This window comes from Penicillium diatomitis (assembly GCF_028827545.1).
Source record: "Penicillium diatomitis strain IBT 30728 chromosome Unknown utg000010l_segment0_segment0, whole genome shotgun sequence".
In the NCBI taxonomy this organism is placed as follows: domain Eukaryota; kingdom Fungi; phylum Ascomycota; class Eurotiomycetes; order Eurotiales; family Aspergillaceae; genus Penicillium; species Penicillium diatomitis.
In genome coordinates this window covers 352,392-374,410 of record NW_026623182.1, presented here as the reverse complement: position 1 = coordinate 374,410, position 22,019 = coordinate 352,392, and the positions used below count along the sequence as shown (strand labels likewise).

Below are 22,019 nucleotides of genomic sequence, written 5' to 3'. Positions count from 1 at the left end.
TATGTATCTGTATTTTTGTTTGGTCGCGCTACCTATATATCGTTAGACAGGGTTGCCTGACCGGGGTGTCTCCAGGAACACAGAGCCCCCCGCCGCTTCGCGACCTGTATTACACTTGCTAACAGCTGAATATTGCTGACCGAAGGGCATCTCGGGGCATGGAATCACCCGTGCCGTTGCTCACATGGTATTCCCATTAGACCAAAAGGTCTATGCCAAACCATTCGATATCCCCCATCGATTTCACTAATAGTGAAAGAGCAAGCGCACGATCCCACTTCCTGACATCGAAACGAACGTGATTTATCTCATCACGGACAACATATATGACGGCCGGATTGGAAACAGAGCGCAATGAAGCAGATGCATATTCAATTACTGTGGTCTGAATCGGTGGCATTGATAGAGTCGCGGCCTTGGCGTCCAAACATTTCCAGCTTTTCACATAATGGTCCACAGTAGTTGATTAACGTGTGGGCTTTCAAGAATAATGTGTGCGCCCATATGATTTCACCTTGCTTCTCACCCTGTCTATTCTATACTTACTCGCCCTCCTCACCTCCAGTCGCTCGGCTTGATCGAGACACAACACTCAAAAACGATTGTAGGGTATATTGCTTCTCTACTTCAATTCAAGCACATACGACCACAGGGTGTGGAGAACAGGGCTTCCCGTCCGCTCAGCCGTACTTAAGCCACACGCCGGTCAGTTAGTAGTATGGTGGGTGACCACATGCGAATCCTGACTGTTGTATGTTTTCCTTTTTTGCATGGTTATTAATGTTTTTATCAGACATTCTGATTAGTTGTATTATGTCTCAAGCCTTTTATTCATGCGCTAAATATTCCTCGTCTAATAATCATTAAATCCTATAGGATGCTCCTAGTATTACTCCAATTTATAGAGCAACCGCCTAGTGATGATAGTTTTGGTTTGACAAGATCATCATGATTCAGGATTTGAATTTGAGCCAGATCAACTACATACGACCATAGGGTGTGGAAAATAGGGCTTCCCGTCCGCTCAGCCGTACTCAAGCCACACGCCGGTCAGTTAGTAGTATGGTGGGTGACCACATGCGAATCCTGACTGTTGTATGTTTTTTCCTTTTTATCATTTTTTTGCTCCCCCAATCTTGAGGCTGTTTGATACTTCAGTCCCCTTCAAGCCAATTCACCTGAACCTCTGAAGCGCTGACGTGCCACACTGCTCAAGCCCCAAACCTTCTTTTTGCTTCTAGGACGAAGGACCTGTTGATCGGCCGTCATCTTTTTGAAAACGAGTCATACCGTTTGGTTTCCTAGAGAAGAGCTACTGGGGCCCAACCTTAGCGATAAACCCACACAATGAAAGACCAGACCAGCACAAATCAACAACTTACAATTCCCTTTCTCGGGTGTGGTCGGCCCATGAAAATAGTCAGATGTTCAAGATGGGCGATATTGACAAGCTAATAGGGCATTTGCTCAATAAATGGTTCTTTGTCGTCGCCAATCTTTCTTGGGAAAGTGCTACTAGATGTTGTGTTGCAATGGAAGAGATCTTTGATGTCTGAGCACGATATCTGAGCCGTGCTTGTGTCCACGGCGTGGACATTCACCTTACGCTGGTCAAGCCAATAGGTGAAAATGTCGCCGATCAATCTTGCCTCAAAAGACATGCTCGACTAAAAACGTCAGCAGCATATTCCTTTCAATTCCCCCCCGTCTCGCCACCACTCAATATGTAGTTTTTTACTGAGCTGTCTACATCATGCTTTCAAGAGGTTTCAGAAGAGAGGATCCCACCCACACTTCAATCGCTGAGGTGTTTTCAATAACAGCCCAACTGGTGCAGGACGCCAAACTGTTTCCCCAATAGCCCAAGATCGAATGCCACCTGCCCTTCTCGATGTCATTCCAGGGATTTTGCGCATCAACGGGCAAGGCAGAGTATCTCATCTCCGTCAGTCCGTCACTTATAATCGTGGCATACAGTGAAGTCGAATTTCACAGTGCCTTTGACGAAACTCCCTCGGCCTGCCCAACTATCTAGTCATCCTCCAACGGTCTGGCCAACCGGGTCCAGTTTGATTATCCCGCTTGCAGATGAAACACGGACAGACTGAATATTGGGTGTCGAGCTCCAACCAACCCATCAGCAGCATCCTACCGACGCCTCAACTTCGACTGCATAGGGGTCTCTACACCGTCTCGCATCTAGACAGGCATGGTCTCGACCTTTCATCGGTTCGACAGGGTTATTACCGGCCGTGGATGCTATGATATTGCCAATTCAAACGGTGTTCCATGGGTGTCATTATATGCCTGGTATCGAGCAGTGAAATCCGATTGTTCTGGACTACAAGCCAATGAGGAAATTTGCGTGGGTGTGAAGTCTACTTTCATTTCGGCTGTTGTAATTGCGACCAACTTTGTATCTAGTGTCTCGACTCCGCCTCCGATCCAGATAGACATGTTTCCCACCTGTGATACCTTTTACGAAATTCGTTCCGGTGATTCTTGTTATGACATTGCTGCTACCCACGATGTTTCGCTGGATTCTTTCTATGCTTGGAACCCAGCCGTCAACGCACACTGCTTCCGGTTACAGGCAAGCGGGTATGCCTATTTCGGCGGATCTTTCTTATGAAGGGAACCATTGCTAGAATGAAGTGTCAATGTACGATTGGGTATTTTTTACTGTATTAAATTGATACACCCAACGCCCTCGGATGGACGAATGGGTATCGATGACAATACAAGGTTTTAAGGATACCATATCGGATGAAGCATCTGCGCCGTCAAGGATCATTCCCCTCCCTGCACCTAGATGATCACTGGGACCTTTCGCGAAATGGTAGTCGTAGTACAGCATGCGACGCAGGATGCACCGTAGGGCAGCCGAGACCGAATTTGTTATGCACCCTCGTGGTTGCGGTCCGGCAGGCCGGAACTAATGCAAGTAATACTACACCTGTGAGTGTACTTGCCCCTGCCACTGCAGTACTCCTCACAATTACATCAGCAACTGGTCTTACCGGAACTTGCCACGGTGATTCCTTTCCCAGCTGAAAATCATCGCAATTACATCTGAACTTCCTCAGACAACCGCGATGATCTTTTTAGCAACTGAGAACCCTGACAAGCGGCCTCTTACGAATCTGTTCACGGTTGCGAAGATGGCTTCCTCCAGTACCTCTACCATCACTTCTGTGGCGACCTCGCCTATTTAAGTCACAAGTGATAGCCTCCGCTCTGCCACCAGTAAGTAGAGGCCGACACCTCGTTGATTTGGGCATGACGCCTGAGGCTTACCAGTTCACCATCGCCCCGGGCTGGACCGCGGATTCACATCCTGATTTTCGGGAATGGAGCAGCGGATAAAGTGCTTGGTGACTTGCTAGCACCATATACGCTATAGCCATAACCCCCCCCCCCCCCCCCCCCCCCTCCAGCCTGGTTGCTGTAGTCCTATCCCCTGTTCAGAGCTAGAATCTGGGACCTGGAACTTGGAGTCTTCAGAATCGGTGTAGAGTGAAATAATTAAATTCTGTCAGTGACTTATGTCAGAGAACAATATATTTATCCTGGAGACCCGAATGCTCTACTGAGCACCCAGCTCAACAATACGACATCGTTTCCAAGCAGTCAAGGGAACATTCTCCCAATCTATTCCCTTGAATATGTCGGGTATACAAGTACAGGTATGGAATAAGTAACAGAGGTGGAAGCGAGCAACTTGCAATATCATGACGTGAATTGCTTTTGTTCTTATTCGATTGGAAGTTTGTAGAAACCCTATTTAGATGCATAATCCTGGCCCATATCATACAACAGGCCGGATGGTGTAGTTGGTTATCACGTATCGTTAACACCGATAAGGTCCTGGGATCGAGCCCCAGTCTGGTCATTGTTTTTGTCTATGAGTACTCACCAGTAAATGATACGGGTTCCAATTTATAGTGTTAATAATAGTGAGGAATTTTCTTTGTGCGATCCTTTGGTAGTTTTGTGAATTGCGCAGTCGTGGTGTGGAAACTTACCGAGCGAGACTATATGCGGCTAACCCTTTTCCAGTAGCATTCGAACGAGACTAGGCCGGAAAGAAGATTTGGGTTCCGCTTCCCGCGTGGCTCGGTGGGTCTCAGCAGTTGGTAGTAGACTCGTGCATGTAATTGGATAGGACATTGGCAACCCGGGAAATTTATCACATTAGGACGGAAATTGAGTGAAATAAACTAGTATCAATGGCGGAGGTTAAGGCAATGTCAAACAGCCTACATAACAAAATAGGCATTATCAACACCCATCTATCTTGGATTCGAGACTAAGGTAGCCAAGAAAAGAAGGAATGAAGACTTCACCAGCCGCTGAGTTTCCTAGGTCGCTCACATGCAGTTTCTGGGCTTTCGGATCATTCGTATCCGTCTTTGGATCCTCGGCTCTCAAGCAGCATTGACGTTTCGGCAGCCTGTACTTTCCATGGGACACCAAGACAATAGCCCGGGTGGAACACCGTCAAAGCGACAGTTGTGATCACAATCATTGCTCCCTCAAGGATCATGAAGAGCGCCTCGTTGCCAGCCAGTTTCCCTTGGAACCCTTCCCGAAGCTCGGCGACTCGATATACCGAACGAACAAAAATTGCAATTGCAGCAACCCCGAGGCCTATCAAATGATCAGCCCTGCGCATTTGGAACGTATGAAATCACAAACACCACTTACTTGTCAAAAATGCATACCAAAGTCCACGTTTGACTGTAGTCGCCTTAGGCTCAGAATATCTGCGACGCATAGACCAAAGGTAGTAAGCTGCGCAGCTAAGAAATGCCAAGAGTGAAATGACTTGGAAAACGAGACCAGCGATCATGATATTAATGCCCATATCCCCTTGGGCCCGGGCCTCCCTGCTTGTACCATTTGACAGCGATGCAATGGCCCCTCCCGCGGCTTGTAGGATCAGACAGATGATATCACAGCAAATGAAGATAATCGCAAGTATGCGAGGTTTGAGCCCGAAGAGAGATTGGCCGTATATTATGGTGACACGGTAGAAACAAATATAGATCACGGCGCTGATAAAGGCGGGTGCCACCGTCAAGCAGACGAGATATCTAGACAGCGAAGGGTTAGAAGCTTCTCTTGATCATTGACCTTAGTAAAGATTTCTACCGCTAGGTAGTCCCGTTAGTGCCCATTACTTACATCACGAAGTTGTTGAAATTGAAGGGATTATAGTGAAGCATGATGCGACCAACATAGCCCACTATCTCAAGTAGCAGACCCCCTGTCATCCCGACCAAATGGGTCCATGTCCGATATTTTATACTCGACCATATTTGAACGGCCAGTGCTAGTGCAAAGATGACAAGGAAAGTAGCATTGGCGCCCAGATTTGGCTGATAAGGAATCGTTGCCATAGACAGAGGGCATGTTTGAAGTGTGCAGGGAACATAGACTTGGGTATTGTTTGACGCCATGGCGACTGAAAGATAGTCGACGGAGACTTGTGTGCCTGAAAATTGAGTAGATGATACTGTGTGTCTTGGGGACGAATAACTCAGCGGGTAGGACAGTCTTTTATAGGCCCTCTTTAATCGCTGAACGCATGTAGAGTAATAGCTGCGCTACTACATGCATACTTTTGCAGCCAGGCAACGACTTTGAACCTTCGTGACTAGACATGACTCTAGAGATCTGATACCACGAATAGACATTGCAACGCTTGATTGTTTCCCTATTCGGCATGGCGCGATCTTTTACCAAGCGCGGGTGAGTTCCAATGCGATGGCAGGTGGGGCCCCCGGCGTCGGGTCATTCTCAGACTAAAGTTGCTTGCTTCCATTGGATCCTTCGTATACCCTCACGTAATCGCGTAAACTGATGAAAGGAGACTTTCTTTGAGATAAAAGAATCTTGGAATGATCTAGTGTCCTTGGTAGATGTTCAAACTCATCCAAATATTGTGGGTGTTTCTTGATATTAAATGTTTTGGTAAGCTAGACTTCAGGAGGAAGAAATCCAATTGCACCCACAAGCTAAATCTGGCAGTGGACTGGAATCAACAGCCGTTGATGAGGCTAAAGGAAAGTACAACCCGGCGAAGAGAGTCTTCAGCCAAGCTTCTGTCCCCATGTATACAGAGCTGGAAGTCCAGACTCCAAGACTTCGATCTGTCACGTAGGCTTCCAAGTTTCAAAACACCTAGTGCTTACCTGTTAGGCTGTTCTCAGCTTTTGAAATAACGTTCTCGCCCGGGGGCCGTAAGCCCGGGTTAACGCTTGCGCCACCTTCCCCAGGCTCAGCATGAGAATGACTTACTGGTTCCTGGCGAAGATGGCAGTGTGGCACTATATGGCCCTTCTTGGTGATTTAAGCCCCATCTGCTGGGTTCTCAACGCTTTGTGAACCAGATTGCCTAACGGGTGGCTAATTCTAAAGTTGGAGGGTGAGTACACCCAGGGAATAAGATTCTCATCATAATCTTCTCGTTCGACTCTCATGTTCCGGTGCTTGAGGTACTGATGTCATGTCATTATCTATATCCTATCTAATCCTGAGTCTGCGATACATGTACGTGAACACTCTTGATGATAGCCGAAGGCTTAAAGAGTACTCCATGGCGATACCTCTGTATGCGCCAACGAACAGCATGCGTATGACTCCTCAAGTGAAACGGCAGTCAAACCTGAGACTGGTTTAACAAACAACTCAGCTAAACGACGCATCCCCACTTACGTTGTCGCATAGATAAGATTGATTTCGCACGGCCGTTAGCAGTGGAAAGAAAAACAAAAAGAGACTGACCAGACTGGGGCTCGATCCCAGGACCTTATCGGTGTTAACGATACGTGATAACCAACTACACCATCCGGCCAATTATATATTAGAATCCCCAGAAAAAAATAATATAAATCGCATACGTTCCTCACACTATGAAGAAATTCCTATAATTGTGCCAGAAAGCAATGAAAAATGTGTGCATCCAACGAAGGTAGAAAAGCGCAGTGACAAGAAAGCCGGAGTTTTTCAAGTTTTTTCTTAGGGGAAAAAACCGAGCGAAACTCTGTAGCTGTCAAATACCATTCCATCAAGCATTTGTATTTCATTCACACCGACTCTCTTCCTGTAGCATGCATACGACCGAGTCCGTCGAAACTGAGATCCAGTCGGGTGACGGTCTACACTCTACAGTCTGCACTACCCAGGACGGCTGGTCAATTTCTACGATATTGCCACATAAAGGGGGTTATATAGCGTACTAGCCAAACCTCGGTCGCTTTTTGTCTAGTATTCAGAGACATCTCGGAACTAGGATATCCAAGAGCTATCTACTACGTCTCGGGAGCTAAGTGGTTTGTGCGCATTCATATATATACCCAACCGGGTGTCGCTGGGTCCAGACTAATGAACCCTGGATACCACTTAGGTAGTTATGGGACAGGTATGTATATTGTAGACTGCCACACAAGAACGACTAATGAAAAATAGAAACAGAATCTACTGGGGGGGATACGAGGCTGTTAAGAAAATTGACGTCTACCTCTCTGGATGTAAAAGTTAAGATCCGCCGCCAAGGATTTTCTAGATAGCGGTCTATGAAATATCACTTTGATTGGTCTGCACTGCTTGCGCATACTATCGCGCGCATACCAGTTGTTGATAACAACGGCTTATTGGTACGTGATGGCTCGTTTTGCGTCTGTCGCAGATTATCTCCAATCTAGTGCTGTCTTGATCAGCCTTGAATCATCACCAAAGTCACCGTGCTTACGGGCAGAACCTACGTACCTTGCTTATCGGCGTCATTTACGTTGTAGTAGGCACTATTGTCACCAAGTTGCTGAAATTCACCTGCAACTTAAGTCGCTGTTCCTTAATTAAGATTAAGTAGTGTCGAATTGTAACTTGGCCTCGATACATCGCAGTACACCGACTACGCAGGACACACTTCTAGTATCCCGATCGACCGTTCGTTCTCCCGCAGATCTCTGTCTCACGGTCCGCATATGAGGCTTACCGCCCTCTTCTCTTTCTGAGGGTCAACATTGCCAACATGGAATGCCAATCCGAACGCAAGTCTGATAATTGACCGAGGTGAAGACACGGTCAATTCATAGGTAAGAACAGCTAGGAGATATTCAATCGGTGTTCACGTATGGATTGGTATTCGATGGCCAGAGGCAGATGAAGGGCAAATACCTCAAAAACCTCCACGGTGCATTTCCCGACGTTGCATTGACATTCGCGTATAATCATCTCCTCTACACTAATATAGCTACGTCTTAAAAACCATCAGTCTCGAATGTTCAATTTTGACGTTCTGACGCGTTTATAGGAGCATTCAATGCTATATAGTGACTCCTCAGCAGACAAGAGACACGTGAGACGCGGAACCGTCACTTCCAAGAAGCTTCTCTCCCTGCTTCTTTTGATTTTTGGTCTGCAGCCTCAGCTTAAGGGGACCGATTCCTCGCGTACGTAGCCACGTTTCGTCAGCCTCATCCCTCTCCTCATGAAGCCAGATGCTGCATTCCCCACCGTCTTCAACTGGACGCCCGAGCGAAAACACGTGGCCAGCATTCGCTTCAGCTTTTTGTGGTTGTGATCCCAAAAAGTTCGTAAGCAGGGTCAAATAGTTCGCCATGTGCGATGACGGCGCGACCACTTCGATCTGGCTCATACCGATCGCACCACATGAATGTGTTGTCCTAGCAGGATCGTCAAAGCGTAGCCTTGTGTTTCTGCGGGTTCCATCGTAACACAGGAATGGGGCGTCTAAACGCCCGGTTGGAGAGAACTCATCGTCGAGACTTTCCCGTGATGAGTGGAATACCGGATTCGTTCGTGTCCAGTGGAGCTTGGTGCCTTGGGGGTTGAATTAGCAAGGGTCAAATACAACATCCCGTATTCTCCTTCAAGCCTCGCTTCTTTGAAAGTCAAAAAGAAACAGCTATTATCTTATGATGCAACCGGCGCTACAAGAAAAAGGCATGACCTCTGTTGCTAGGCGTACCTTGTCAACGGAAGGTAGGAATTGGCCTAGGCGTGAAATCGTGCCGCCGGGCGAAGATAGACGAGTATTTCTGGTAGATTGACATTTGCCATCTGCAAAGGATATTTGACATACGTTACTTCGGCCAGCCCTATCAGGTAGGTCTTAGCTATGAATCTAGCGGTAAAGAGCCCACAAGCTCAACCTTATTTGCGGTCTGTCGTTCCAAGGCGCCGATCCTCACCTAACATCCTGCAGAATCGCGTATGAGTGGGCTCTTTTATGGTTCTATGAAATATGTGCATACGTAGGAGCTGTTCCCAACGAAGAATACCTGCGGTTTTAGACACCTTGCCAGATCGGGGGATATCCGTGCCCATTGACCTGGCCCGCCCATGGCTTCTAGGAAGCGTTTCGGGTGCGACCGAGGCACAAAGTTACATATGGAATAGCACTTCTACGACTCCCGGGTGGTAAAAAGTCTTTCGACGAGGATCCACTGCCCACGGCTCCCACACTTCATAGTTAGTATGGGTAGTTGCATGGCCATGGCCATGCAGTGGTTTATTAGCTTTTGCACATCGGTATCACAACACAATCTTCATCACAGTGCATTGCATGAATACTACATCTCTCTTCCGATCAAACGAAATACCGACTGGGATGTCATACCGGAGGTGGCCTGCCTAACTTTCAGTCCCCTCTTCGACCTCGTCGATAAAACCTCAACATTTGCCGATCTGGCAAGCGGCATTTCAGGCGTGCTTGGGTTATAAAATACGGAAAAGACTTCCAGAGAAGAATACAGTATGGCCAGAACGCCGCCGGAGATCCTTGACTTTGTCGAAGGGGGGAACTCAAATCTTGACGACTATGAAAGTCTCTACAAGCAACTCCATTCAAACCCAGAACTATCTCATCAGGAGTTCAGTACAGCCAGTATCATCGCCGCAAAATTGCGGACCTTTCCGGGCTTGGAGGTATATGAAAAGATCGGCGGTACCGGTGTCGCGGCTGTTCTGCATAATGGGCCCGGAAAGACAGTTCTCTTGCGCTCCGAGATGGACGCTTTGATCTTGGAAGAGACCAATCTTCCCTACTCTAGCAAGAAGACGACACGAGACGAGGCTGATGGTCTTACAAAGCCTGTCATGCATGCTTGTGGGCATGATATGCATATGGCGTGTTTACTTGTTGCGATTGACGACCTCGTGAAGAGAAGGCAGTGTTGGTTAGGCACACTTGTCGCTGTGTTTCAGCCGGCTGAGGAACGCGGTGAAGGCGCCAAAAGAATGATCGACGGAGGGCTATACGACCTGGTGCCTATTCCCGATGTTCTTCTGGCACAGCATGTGGTGGGCAAGAAAGCTGGAATCATTGGAATGCGTACTGGGGTCATGATGAGCGCGGCAGACTCGATCAAGTTGACGTTCCGCGGCAAGGGCGGGCACGCATCCATGCCTGAAACTACCGTTGACCCTGTCATCATGGCTGCCAGCACGATTATGCGATTGCAGACTATTGTGAGCAGACAGATCAGCCCCAGTCAAGACTTTGCTGTCGTGACCGTTGGCAAGCTGAGCACTGGGCAAGCCCCCAATATCATTCCCCAGCAAGCTGAAATGCAAATAAATGTGAGAACAGCGGACGAGAATACTCGAGAAAAGATCCTGAACTCGATTGGAAAGATTGCCCGTGCGGAAAGCATGGTGAGTGGTGCAGAAGAGGGACCACTGATAGAAACAATGACGAGGTTTCCACTCACAAGAAACGATACGACAATCACAGAAAATGTGCAGAAGACATTTGAAGCGGTTTTCGCTGGCGGACTCGATGCCAGTTGGCTGCGGAGCAACGCCAGTGAAGACTTTACAGATATTGGGACGGTAGTCAGAAAGCCCTGTTGTTTCTGGTTCTTTGGAGGCATCGACAAGGACACCTGGGACGAAGCTGAACGGAAAGGAAGGACCACCCAGGATATTCCGGACAACCACTCGCCCTTGTTCGCTCCAGCAATTCAGCCGACTCTCACGATTGGTAGAAATGCTTTGATCGCCGGCGCACTGACATTTCTATCCAAGGCTTAGTGAGGCACAACCTCCTGATGATGTGATACGGCTACGGTAGGGGCAGCAGTATCGATGTGTGAGAGGGATGAGGAGTGAGATTGCCGAGGGGGAGAGATTCTACCTAAGCTATGGACTGCGGTGAGGCGGCAGTATCACATGCCATACGAACACCTGACATTTCCTACCGTCAGAAGAAGCTACACGTACGTAACGGAAGGGTTGAGATTTTGCATTTCGATGAGGCTGATTGTCATCGATAATAATCTGGAGCCGACGCCGTATGACCAGGGGAAACTGGAACTCAAGAACAGAAGGAGATTCATGTATCATCTGGAAAACCAGATTTTGCAGTCGGGTGAGCAGCAATTGAGTGTTTGGTCATGTCACCTAGTAGATTGGGTGATGAAGGCCAATTTGGATCCAGTGAAATGTTGTGGCAAAATATCAATCCGACAAAATGGCGATCAAAATGTGCGGTGTATCTTCAGTTCAGCACCAGCTTGGCAACACAAGACTGCGAGCTGTTTCTCCTCATGTCATCACACCATTCACCATAATTCAAGTGGCAAATCACCTGAGAAACACCCTGATGTCTTGGATTGCAAGTTTTGTAATCCTTCATCCAGGATTGAATAAGGCCAAATACGGGTTGATCTGTCCAACCCCACTCCAGCAAGTGTGGTATACACATTCTATTCACGTTTTGGTGCCTCGAGTCGTACATGAGGGTGACAGATTCAAACATTGCGACTCGAGGGGGACAAATTCAACATTCTTCGGAACCATTCTCTGGAGTCGCTTTGTTGAGTCTTGGATGATTTTCACTAGAAATGCCAACGGGATTTGAAGCCTTGTGAGTATATTCAAACTAGCCAAACTATGCAGTGAGCCCTCTGCCTGACTCTGAAATGCAGGCTGAGTCTGATTGCCGTCCTTCCAGGGTAATCATGGCGAAAACCGTTGATTCCTACAGCGTTCCCCGTACCTGACGTATCGCATCACCAGGGCCATCATGATCGATGATCGTGCCCTGTTCAACAAAAGTGGATTCAAGATGCAAGTGTCTCAGGCTTGATAGCTGTGCTAATGGAAGAGCTGCCAAAGCATCTGTTAAACGTTGAGACAATGCATCTGTTCATGATTTAGTGAAGCGCACACCAATTTCTCGAAACAAAAGGAATGGATTTGTCTGTCTCAGCGCTAGAGACAGGGACACTTTGAAATCATTGCGGTGCCTCGCGCCGAGGCACGAAGCCTTGCCTTTGAGTTGGAGGTTTGTGATACGACCTGACAGCTGATGCCTGGAAGAGACTGTCTGCAAGAATTCTCTGATCGACGGAGGAGACTCGGACTCGTGCCATTTCCACTTGATGTTCGAGTAGAGACCTGGCTCAGCGTGCGCACGAATGCAGTTGCTCACGAGACTCAGTCCACGGAGATCGGACTTCGGAGTGTGAGAGGGAGTCAGTCTTCATACGAATGATGTCCGCCGGAACAGTATCCGGGCAGGATGGCGGTTTATTTCCTCTAGTTCCATTAGCCACATGTTCGGGATTTTGATTGCTGAACACAGACTGTTCTCATCACCGGTGATTGCCTTGGTGCAGACTCAAGTCTTGACTTTGGTCTTGTATTCTGTGAAAGTCAATAGGTTATTCGGGGGCTGTGTTGTTCTTGACTATCCGGGTAGAATGATTTGGGAGGTATGAGAATGATACAAAAGCAAGCTAGTACGACTCACTATTGAGGTACTGCGCTATCCGGCTGGTTCTATGGAAAGACGCCTAGCGAGTCAGATGAAATGCTATCTATCTGGACACTATTTGGCTGATTATATGGGAAGACGCTTCAGGTGTGAGATTTTGACTGTCAGGTAATATACCGAATCATCAAATCAGTAGATCAACCGGAACGGCAGTCCATTATGTGAGTGACCGCTGTCATCAGCTATCAATGAAGCGTTGAGTATTTTTTTTTTGAACATCTCAGGAACCGTGGAATCCATGCCTCAAAAGGAGAGCCGCCGCCATTATCACCCATCGTCTACCGGAGCATCATTTTGCAAGCATGGGTACTGATTCGGAGGATTGCTGATAGTCATGACTGAAAGTCTCCGCGCCGATCAGGAGGTGAGCCTAGACATTCAACGAGGTTGAGAAGGGGGAGTATTGGTGAGAAACACCGTCCATTGCATGTCCACACTAACCCTCTTAGCTGAACTCTGGTATAATATCGTTGGTGCAGATTGACCTTCATGGAATCTCTGTCTCTTAGCGCAAAAACGAGACTCTTGACTGTCGCCTGACATCTAGTCAATATTAGGCAGCTATTTACGCGCCGTTGGTGATTACGTGCTCCGTATCCCAGAAAGGTTACTGTAGACGCTCTAGCCGACTAGGTGACTCAAAATAAAGTTCAGGACCGAGAAAGCGGGCAGGCGTTGCCTCCCAATTCAGAGCTGAGCATCTATTAGTTTTCCAGATTTTAGTTTAATTTCCAATGTAGCGGTTTGAAAAGGGCCGTGCCGCCCGCCCTTGCAATCCACCGGCGCCAGTGGGAAGCTACAGACTCACCATTCGGAAAATGGATAACTACTCATTATTCAAAATTCTCAAAGACCCGTTGGCACCATTGGCGCTGATGCTATCACCCTGTAGGCGCCAACTGTTTGGCGCCACAGTTTGCCGATGGGCCACTGAGAGCCAACCGAATCCCCAGGAAGTACGCAATTGCCCATTCGCTTGCTCCACAAGAAAACGGGCATGTGCCCGTTCTTATGGAAGAATTTGGCACGATATGTCTCAGCAAAGAGCTCTCAAAAGATAAATTGTAGAGTCTCCTCCACGAGGTAAGTACTGCGAGTTGTTGAACCTAGTACAATCGCACATAGGATAATCTAATTCTGTAACGTATGTTTGAAACACATTTGGTGGCTCAAGTCTCCTTTGTGGTGAAAGCGACCCAGTAGAGTCACAAGAGCGTGAAAACGCTGACGGTACACCTCTCATTCCCGCACAGGTGAGGCAAGCGACGATGTCTTGGGGGAAGCTCCCAGCCAATGGTCACGTTTAGTATGAGTAGGTGCCCGACTGACACGTAATGATGCATGGCATGGAGTGTAATTGTTGGGTGCTAGGTCTCGGATCAGATTGAGGCTTCTGTCATGACTTGTCGTCGCAGAGATACTATGTCGGAAGGGGGCCCGACCTCCATCCACTATGTTGTATTTTAATACCGACTTGAAGCCCCTAGAAGAAAAGTCTTGAAGGAATTGCTCGCGCAATCTTTTCAAGCTTTTCCAATAACAAATTCAGGGAACCATGGACGTCAGAGCCCTAATGTCGCAATTCTCTGAGTTGTGTACGGTTGAAGAAAAGAAGAACATCCTGGTCAAGGTAGGTGGTTCAAACCGAAGAAGCCCAAATCTACTACGGCGTCAGGCAATTGCGCTCTTCTCTTACAATATTCCATTCAAAGGAAGCTTTTCGAATAATTGAAATGCACGAGGAGCGAATCAAAGACCTTAAGCTTGAACTTGAGAGCGAGAGGACCTCTCGACGCACATTCCAGGTGGAAAATATAGAAGCCAAAGCAGAAGTTAGGAGGTTAAATGATATCAATGTGGGTGATTTTCTCAATTATAAATCACCGAAGTGAAGCTCACATTTCTTAGAATAGGCATCCCTTCATAGTTGTGCTAGTTGATGGCGATGGCGCCAAGTTCCTAGACACTTTGCTATCGAGTCCAGACGGCGCTGCTGAAGCCTCCAGGAGGCTTACAAAGGCAGTCAGAACTTTTCTGCAGGACAGTCCATACAGCAGCGAGGACGTGCCTATCCTTGTTCGAATCTATGCAAATCTGAAGGATTTGGCGACGGCATTGCAGAAAAACAAAGTAATACCGTTCGAAAGGGATTTGCATCGCTTTGCAGAACAATTCACCAACAGTCGTGCTGAGTTTGAGTTTATCAATGTTGGTCCGGGCAAAGAAAACGCGGACTCTAAAATGACCAGTAAGACTTGATTACCTATTTTTGTGCTCTACTCATAATTAATCAGGGATGCTCAATCACTTCTATCGAAATTTCCAGTGCAAAAAAGTGTTTTTTGCTGCTTGTCATGATCAAGGCTACGTACACCAGCTGCGTGATTTTATCGGAGATAATATGGGTGAAAAGCGGATTATTCTCGTCGAGACGACCCCTGCAAAGACACTCTTTAAGACTCTAGGATTTGAAATAACCCGTTTCAATGACGTCTTCCGATGTGAGCATCTTCCAAGTGAACAGGAACCCAGTCGTCTTGGCTTCCAAAGACCTTCAGTGACTACCGCCGATGAAAGAAACGGCACATCCTCGTTGTTTCGGGATTCAGGTGCAAATTCCAATGGAGAGTTCTCTCAAGCGATCACTCCCCGTAGCCCTGCACTTGCCACGCCTTTGATCCATGGATCAGCGATGGATTCTAATATTGATGTCTCGGGAAATGGTGGGATTTCTGTGAGATATCCTTCGACATATGCGACAATTGGAGGATCCAATCATCATCAAAATCTCACAATCAAAAAACGCGAGACCAAAGAAAAAAAAACAATCGAATACAATGGATACAAACAACGATTAGATCCACCGATCCGCCCCCCTCTGATGCCGCTGCCAAAGACTCCTATTACAAGAAACTACACCAGATAGCACCCAGAGGATTCTGCAATGACCATTATCTTCTGGGACGCTGCGACCGGCTCAGATGTAAAATGGAGCATGACGATAAGTTGAACGCTAAGGAGATCATCATACAAAAGTACAAAGCAAGACAGGGTCAATGTCTGGATGCCCCTGGTTGCACGGATTATGACTGCTACTTCAGCCACCATTGTCCCTTGGGCAAAAAGTGTCATCACTCTCCATGCAAGTTTTCCTTACATATATCTGAGAGTGACCACAAGGTAGTGTGAGTAAATACCCATCTGTTCTGCTGTTGAGGGCAATGTACTGATTATCATAGAGAACGATGGGTCGAAGGCGAAAGCAGACCGGAAATATTGGAGACATGAAAGGCATGACATTTGTTCGAGGATTTTTAGTGAAGGTTGGTGTATTCAACATCCATCATGCCTTTTGCCTCTGTCAGGTTCGTTTGAACTATCTCATCAACTGTAGGTATAATTCCATCCCAGGTAAAGTGCTCAACGGTATCAACTATTCATTAGCAAATCCACTCAGTATGTGCTTAAGTGTATTTATGACGTTAGCCTGAGTGATCTTTAGTAGATTACCCTCTATTTAACGCCCATTTCCTCTTCTCCTCTCTTATTCTTTTTTGAGCCGCTCCCTGCTTCATTCCGTCTCCAGGCCTCACAGTTTCACAGCCGCGAAAACCACCGCCCCAGCAGATAGTGCAAAAACGCCAGCCTTACAAGCAGCACCAAACGGATTCATCGCAGTGAGAACCACATCTACTGTAGCAGCTGGTGAACCAGTAGCGCCCAGTCCCACTCCGACTTTGACCCTTGTAAGAGCAACGCCGTGACAAATAGTTGCAGTCGCCCCGGAATAGCCCCTACCCGCTGACCCTGCACCAAAATTGCTGCTTGAAGAACTGTACCGAAACCCCTTTTAGATATAACACGAAGAGGGGGCTCGTGCTTCAGCTTTGAGCTACCCGAAGGGGTAGGTGCAATTGGGTATTCCGCTTTGTCGTACTTGGCACTTGCGGAGAGAAGCTGATTGCTGGTGGTGTCTTCTAGAATGGATGAAAGTCCCAAAGCCTGGACGCTGTCACTGATATCCACTATGGGTTGAGGAGTTGAGAATGCAAAAAGTGTGGCCTGGAGATCGGCGCGGGCCCTCTAGGAACGAAGAACCATCGGCCATCTGTAGCTTTTACAAGAATTTCGGAGTGATGCAAGTTGACAGGTCTAATTTCCATATTATTCAATGCTCGCTCACATCCATAGACGCGGTCGATCTTGGCCTCCAGTGTCTTCTGTAAAGCCTTCAAATAAGCAATATGTAGAGTAGCAGATTCTACACACCGTACCTCATGCTTTGTCGGCTCATGCACTTCTACGTGGGGAACCAGACTGTTCAGGTGTTCTGCGAGTGACCAAGCAATGTTCGAAATCTATATCATTAGTACCTTCAAACAGAGGCTCTTAGGAGTAGCGCACATCCTGGCTCCTCCATAGGTTCGAGAAGAGTAGGACACTTCTTCTGACTCCTTGAGAACTGGCAGAGATCAATATGCACTCTTCCGTTAGGATAGGTCGAATTATCCAGAGGGAGCTGAAGGATGGAGGAGGGCCTTTTCAAAGTATCCCCCAGATCAACAAGGCACACCGGTTACCTGTCTTGGCACCAAACGCTATTGGCACGCGTAGATTTAAACTGAACCACTTAAATCACGGTGTTACTGAATCTTCGATACCGGAAGATATCACTGGATTCCGACCTCTTGAAACCTCATAGAAAATACACCACAAACTTGCTGACCATGGCCACCCTCAGATTGCTATATCAGGGGTATACAGTCGGAAACTAATACACTAAGGGCTTAAAGCTCTAGATCGTCGTATATAGGTGATATAGTCCGCGCAGAAATAGGTATCGGCTCAACGTCTATACCCCCGCTTTCAGGGTCAGAGCAGCTTTTATCGATCAAATTCTCCCAGAATTCTAGTATAGTCATTATTTTAGTGTCGGTATCAAAATCGGGCTTACCCCCTTCGCCGTAACATCATCCCTCGTCAACATTAATCACGATAGGATTAAATACCGAGCCTAGCGGAGCAGACTCATCTCTAATAACTATGGGATTAACCTCTGTGCCTAGCCGTAGATAGCTTTTGGTATCGCGAATGACCACTTTGGGCCATTCGTATAGCTTAGGAGGGATTAATACCTTGTAATATACGTTAGTAAAGTTTTAAGTAATATTTCCGGCTAATCTCTAGCCGTCGGCTTCCCCCGATATAGTTGCAAAAGAGCTAATAATAACTATAGCGGATAGAACGACGGAAAGAATAACCTAGGGTAAGACTTAGATGAAATAACTAACTGGATTCTTAGACTATCTTCACGGAGGAAAATGTACGAGGAGTATGTCCATATATCTTTCGTTTGACCGATTACGCCTTGTTACCACAGGCTAAGGCGGCCAAGCATAGCAAGATTATATTCAGACGAGATCTATCTGCTTATCGTATCTAAGCCTAATAGGTAGTACAGAGAACTATCGCGCGAATGACCCCCCTACTCATCTATTAATCCTAATTACCTGCCGTAAAACGCTATTGCTATTTCAGGGGGGCTATACGTCTGTATATCGTCTGCGCTAGTATCATCGCTAGCGACTTGATCAAGCTCTGCTTGCTAGTCGTTCTATATCTAGGAGAGAAGACGAAACGCGCGGGATAGACTAACACGATAACAGTGTCCTATATTACCTCCGTCCGCATGACCTTGTGCTGTAGGAGTAGGTCCAGTCTCCTAACTATCTATCATATCCTCTTTGCTAATCAATCGTGAAGACAACGAGGATACCGGCGACAAGACATAGTTAGTGATAAGGGTCGAAACTCCGTAGATACTCAGAATGCGAACCGGCCGCACGAAATTTTAGCGAAGGTCGAGGAAAAACGGGATGTTTGTACGTGATCAGAGGACTCGCCTTACAGCGTTCCAGAAGGACGTCGTTTTGGAATCTCGGCATAGCCGGCGTAAAGTTTTCTTATTCATAGGACAAGAATGAAGCTCACTATATTTATCTTTGTCCTAGAGTCCTCGTGGGCTTAGCAACAACTAGCCAGAGGGAATACAAACACCATCAGCGACGATTGACAGGGACCTCACTAAGTCTGTACATCTGCAAGGCAAACTTGAAGCTCCGCTGCGTAGGGGTGCTTGTCTCGAAAGAGCAGGGGGCGAAAGCCTCGAGATGCTCGAAGGAGGACAGTTCACTAACCGATCGTCATGTAGCGGCGACGGATGTGCAGGTCGGCGCAGCGCACCAAAGGCAAATTTTCCCCATACCGAGCGTCGTGATGAGAGCTAAGAGGGGAACAGGCTAGGCCGAGCGAAGGCAGCGCGGATAGGTATTCGAGGCATCGTGGAGGAGCCGACGAGTCGCACCAGGCACCGGGGGGTGGCTAGCGAAAGTCAAAGATCAGGATGAATGGCACAATGGCCTCACTAGCCGTGCGTGCGTGGGAAATGGGGTTAAAAAAAGATCAGGAGGTTGGAAAAACCGTGTAAAGTCGAAGCGGTGATGGAGAGAACTATATAGCAAACACGCACTGGGGACGGGAGGTCAGCTGGTCACATTAAACCGCAAGGGGTACGCTAAACAGCATGGCTTAATTCATAGGCAGCACCGGATACGTGATAACCAACTACTAAGTACACCATGATCACCATCCGGCCCGATTTATGTTTATCCTGTATTTATCTGACGTTATGATGCTCTGAGCCTTCTCAGCCGAATGCGAGTTGCAGTACTTATTGCAAGTTGGCCACTTTCTCCTTTTTGAATGATTTCATATCTATATCCCCAAGAATGCAGCGTACTGTACACTCTTGCTACCTTGATGATCTTGCGAGTTCGATCGTGTATCTTGGATACCTGATAGGATTGTGAATGGTTCCCGGCGGAGACACAAAGCTTATTTATATTATCAACAGAGTTTCTCTACATATGTTCGCCGAAGTTTATGTTTCGACATGTTTCCAGTCTTCTTTCGAGAAGGTCCTTTCATGAATATTACATGCCTAGTGAGGCAGTTGCTGGCCTCTCTGGAAGCTCGGGCTTTTCTCAGCTTGAGTTATAGCGCCCATAATTTTCCAATCTCAAGAAGCGATCGTGTTCTTTGCTTCCGTGCTTACGATCACCTCTTTACCTTCGATTTACAAAGATTGTCAGTCTTGACCGACATCTTCAGCTAGGAGTAAGCAAGGCTCAAGAACATTAAAAGGTCATTAGAAGCCGGGTTTCAAGTCATGTAGGCAGAATTCAGCGGGGTTAATAAAGGCATACCTACTGGCAGGTCTTTTATGAGGGTGTAGATTTCAGACACTAGACACTAGGCTGTATAGCTAAAGACGGCGATCGTTGTGACTCGAGTTCGATTCGTGAAGAGCTACCTTACGTTTAACGACAAAGATTACTTCATGATAACATATTATTGTCTCAGTGGATATAGTTCAATGCGCGAGATACCTACTTTAATGCTGCCGGTGCTTAGCTGGCGCTCTCTCGTGGTGTCTTTTGACATCCTTACTTAATCGCATAGTGCCACAGCCCTCAGTAACTTAAAAAAATAGTCGGGAGTGTGTAATCATGCTCATGCCTTATATATCACCGTCTTTAGGTCTAAACGTTCTATATCGCAAAGTCCTTCTCATGAAACCAGGAACATCACCTTGTGCCGCAAAGTGCCTTGTCCGACCCATAGCCTCTTATCCCAGTTCAGCCCAAGGTTGCCGCCTACCAGGCGTTCTAACCCATCTGAATTCTTACCATCTTGGACCGCATTCCCAATCTGTGCCAACCACCTGCAACCCCTGAACTTGATGGCCAACCCAGAGCGTCGCTACTGACCAGAAATATATCACCCTTGAGGTGACCCGGCCTCACTTCTATTCCTCTCCATCAACATTCCTCACAATTCAAAGTTTCCAGTCACAATAACCACTTGATCAAGGCCCACAATATGGCTGGGGGTGACTGTGCATATTGCAAGGCCAGCATCACCCCGGCCACAGGGCCTTGACCGTCTAACAAAAAGCAACTAAAGTCGTAGATGGCGATGGGGTTGATTGGATAGTGTAAAGTGTAAAGCGGCTTCTCAAGATCAAAGGCGACCCAGCCGAGCACTTTCTCTTTGGGTAGCCTTGGAGGTCTTTCTTTTATAGATATGTTTATGTTCTTGGATTAGATCAGTAACTAGACAGGATCTTGATGCGTGGGGTTTCGGGGGTTATGTTCTCGACAAGGATATCGAAAGCTTTACCTGCTTCCGATAAGGACTGATTACGCCGGAAGTCTTACAATGTTCAATGTATTAGAGATTAGAAGTAGAAGATCATGTTTTCGGTTCTGGAGATATAGCGAAACGAATGCATAAGGAGCATCATGGTGTAATATGGATCTTCAGGAGGGATAATTAGGCCATTTTTCAGAATTTAATAAACAGAGTCTCTTCTATAATAGCATCCAGCCGCGGTATAGCCTTGACTACATACTCCGTACAGGCATTCGAGTCTTGAAACACTTTATGGTTGCCAGACTTCATAGGAGCACAGACGTCATTCCCTTTCAATTCAACAACCCATGTTCATTAGCATGGGAGACTCCATCCCAAGATGATAGGTTCCCTCGTCTCAATCTTTTGTTCGGGTTTAGACGAAGAGGGACACTGATGATGCCACATCTACTAGACTATGTGAACTCAATGAAGTCTTCTCTGTCTGCAGGGTTCGGGATGAGTGAGATCTGTTTCTTTAAAGTGTGAGTGTGAGTGGTAGACTTAGAATGAGGACGATGGGGATTGTCAGTCACCAGGTGCTTGGAGTGTCTGGTACTCCATGTCCATGTCCTTTGGTTACAACTCCTAAGAACACTCCAGTTGACGAACGGTGGGCAATTAATAAGTGAGACCAGCCCATCACTAGATGATAGGTAGCGCCGAGGTACCTTGTTTCCCGCAGCCTGGGTATCTCAGTTCAGTTTGTTTGCTTCAACAGACCAGACCCAACAACACCAGATCAGAAAAGAAAAGATCAAGACTACTCCTGGGGTTGAACCCGAGACCTCCATTCTGCCGTGGTACATGTTCGAAGTTCCTCGGATGCTCGGGTACTTCTATGTGCAGAATATCTTCATCCCCAAACGATGTTCACTCTCTAGCGCGTAGCAAAAACTACCACATTATTCCATGACAAGATGAAAAAGATGATAAGTCACGTTACAAGAGCAAG

At 47.1% G+C, this 22,019-nt stretch overlaps 4 protein-coding genes across 4 annotated transcripts; 3 read left to right on the top strand and 1 right to left on the bottom strand.

The window, feature by feature from the left end:
• Positions 1 to 4,396: 4,396 nt before the first annotated feature.
• On the bottom strand, positions 4,397 to 5,462 carry N7539_007156 (RTA1 domain-containing protein; the record flags this gene model as incomplete). The annotated part of the gene is made up of 3 exons (XM_056936757.1): positions 4,397 to 4,650; positions 4,708 to 5,096; positions 5,188 to 5,462. 3 exons carry the CDS (start codon positions 5,460 to 5,462, stop codon positions 4,397 to 4,399), a joined length of 918 nt encoding a protein of 305 aa, XP_056787556.1.
• Positions 5,463 to 5,728: 266 nt separating this feature from the next.
• N7539_007155 (uncharacterized protein) lies at positions 5,729 to 6,166 on the top strand (the record flags this gene model as incomplete). Its single annotated transcript, XM_056936756.1, has 2 exons — positions 5,729 to 5,754; positions 5,986 to 6,166. 2 exons carry the CDS (start codon positions 5,729 to 5,731, stop codon positions 6,164 to 6,166), a joined length of 207 nt encoding a protein of 68 aa, XP_056787555.1.
• Positions 6,167 to 9,786: 3,620 nt separating this feature from the next.
• N7539_007154 (Amidohydrolase) lies at positions 9,787 to 11,064 on the top strand (the record flags this gene model as incomplete). The annotated part of the gene is made up of 1 exon (XM_056936755.1): positions 9,787 to 11,064. The coding sequence occupies one exon, from the start codon at positions 9,787 to 9,789 to the stop codon at positions 11,062 to 11,064; it is 1,278 nt and encodes a 425-aa protein (XP_056787554.1).
• A 3,480-nt stretch (positions 11,065 to 14,544) lies between these two features.
• Positions 14,545 to 15,070, top strand: N7539_007153 (uncharacterized protein; the record flags this gene model as incomplete). Its single annotated transcript, XM_056936754.1, has 2 exons — positions 14,545 to 14,671; positions 14,739 to 15,070. The coding sequence occupies 2 exons, from the start codon at positions 14,545 to 14,547 to the stop codon at positions 15,068 to 15,070; spliced, it is 459 nt and encodes a 152-aa protein (XP_056787553.1).
• Positions 15,071 to 22,019: the final 6,949 nt, after the last annotated feature.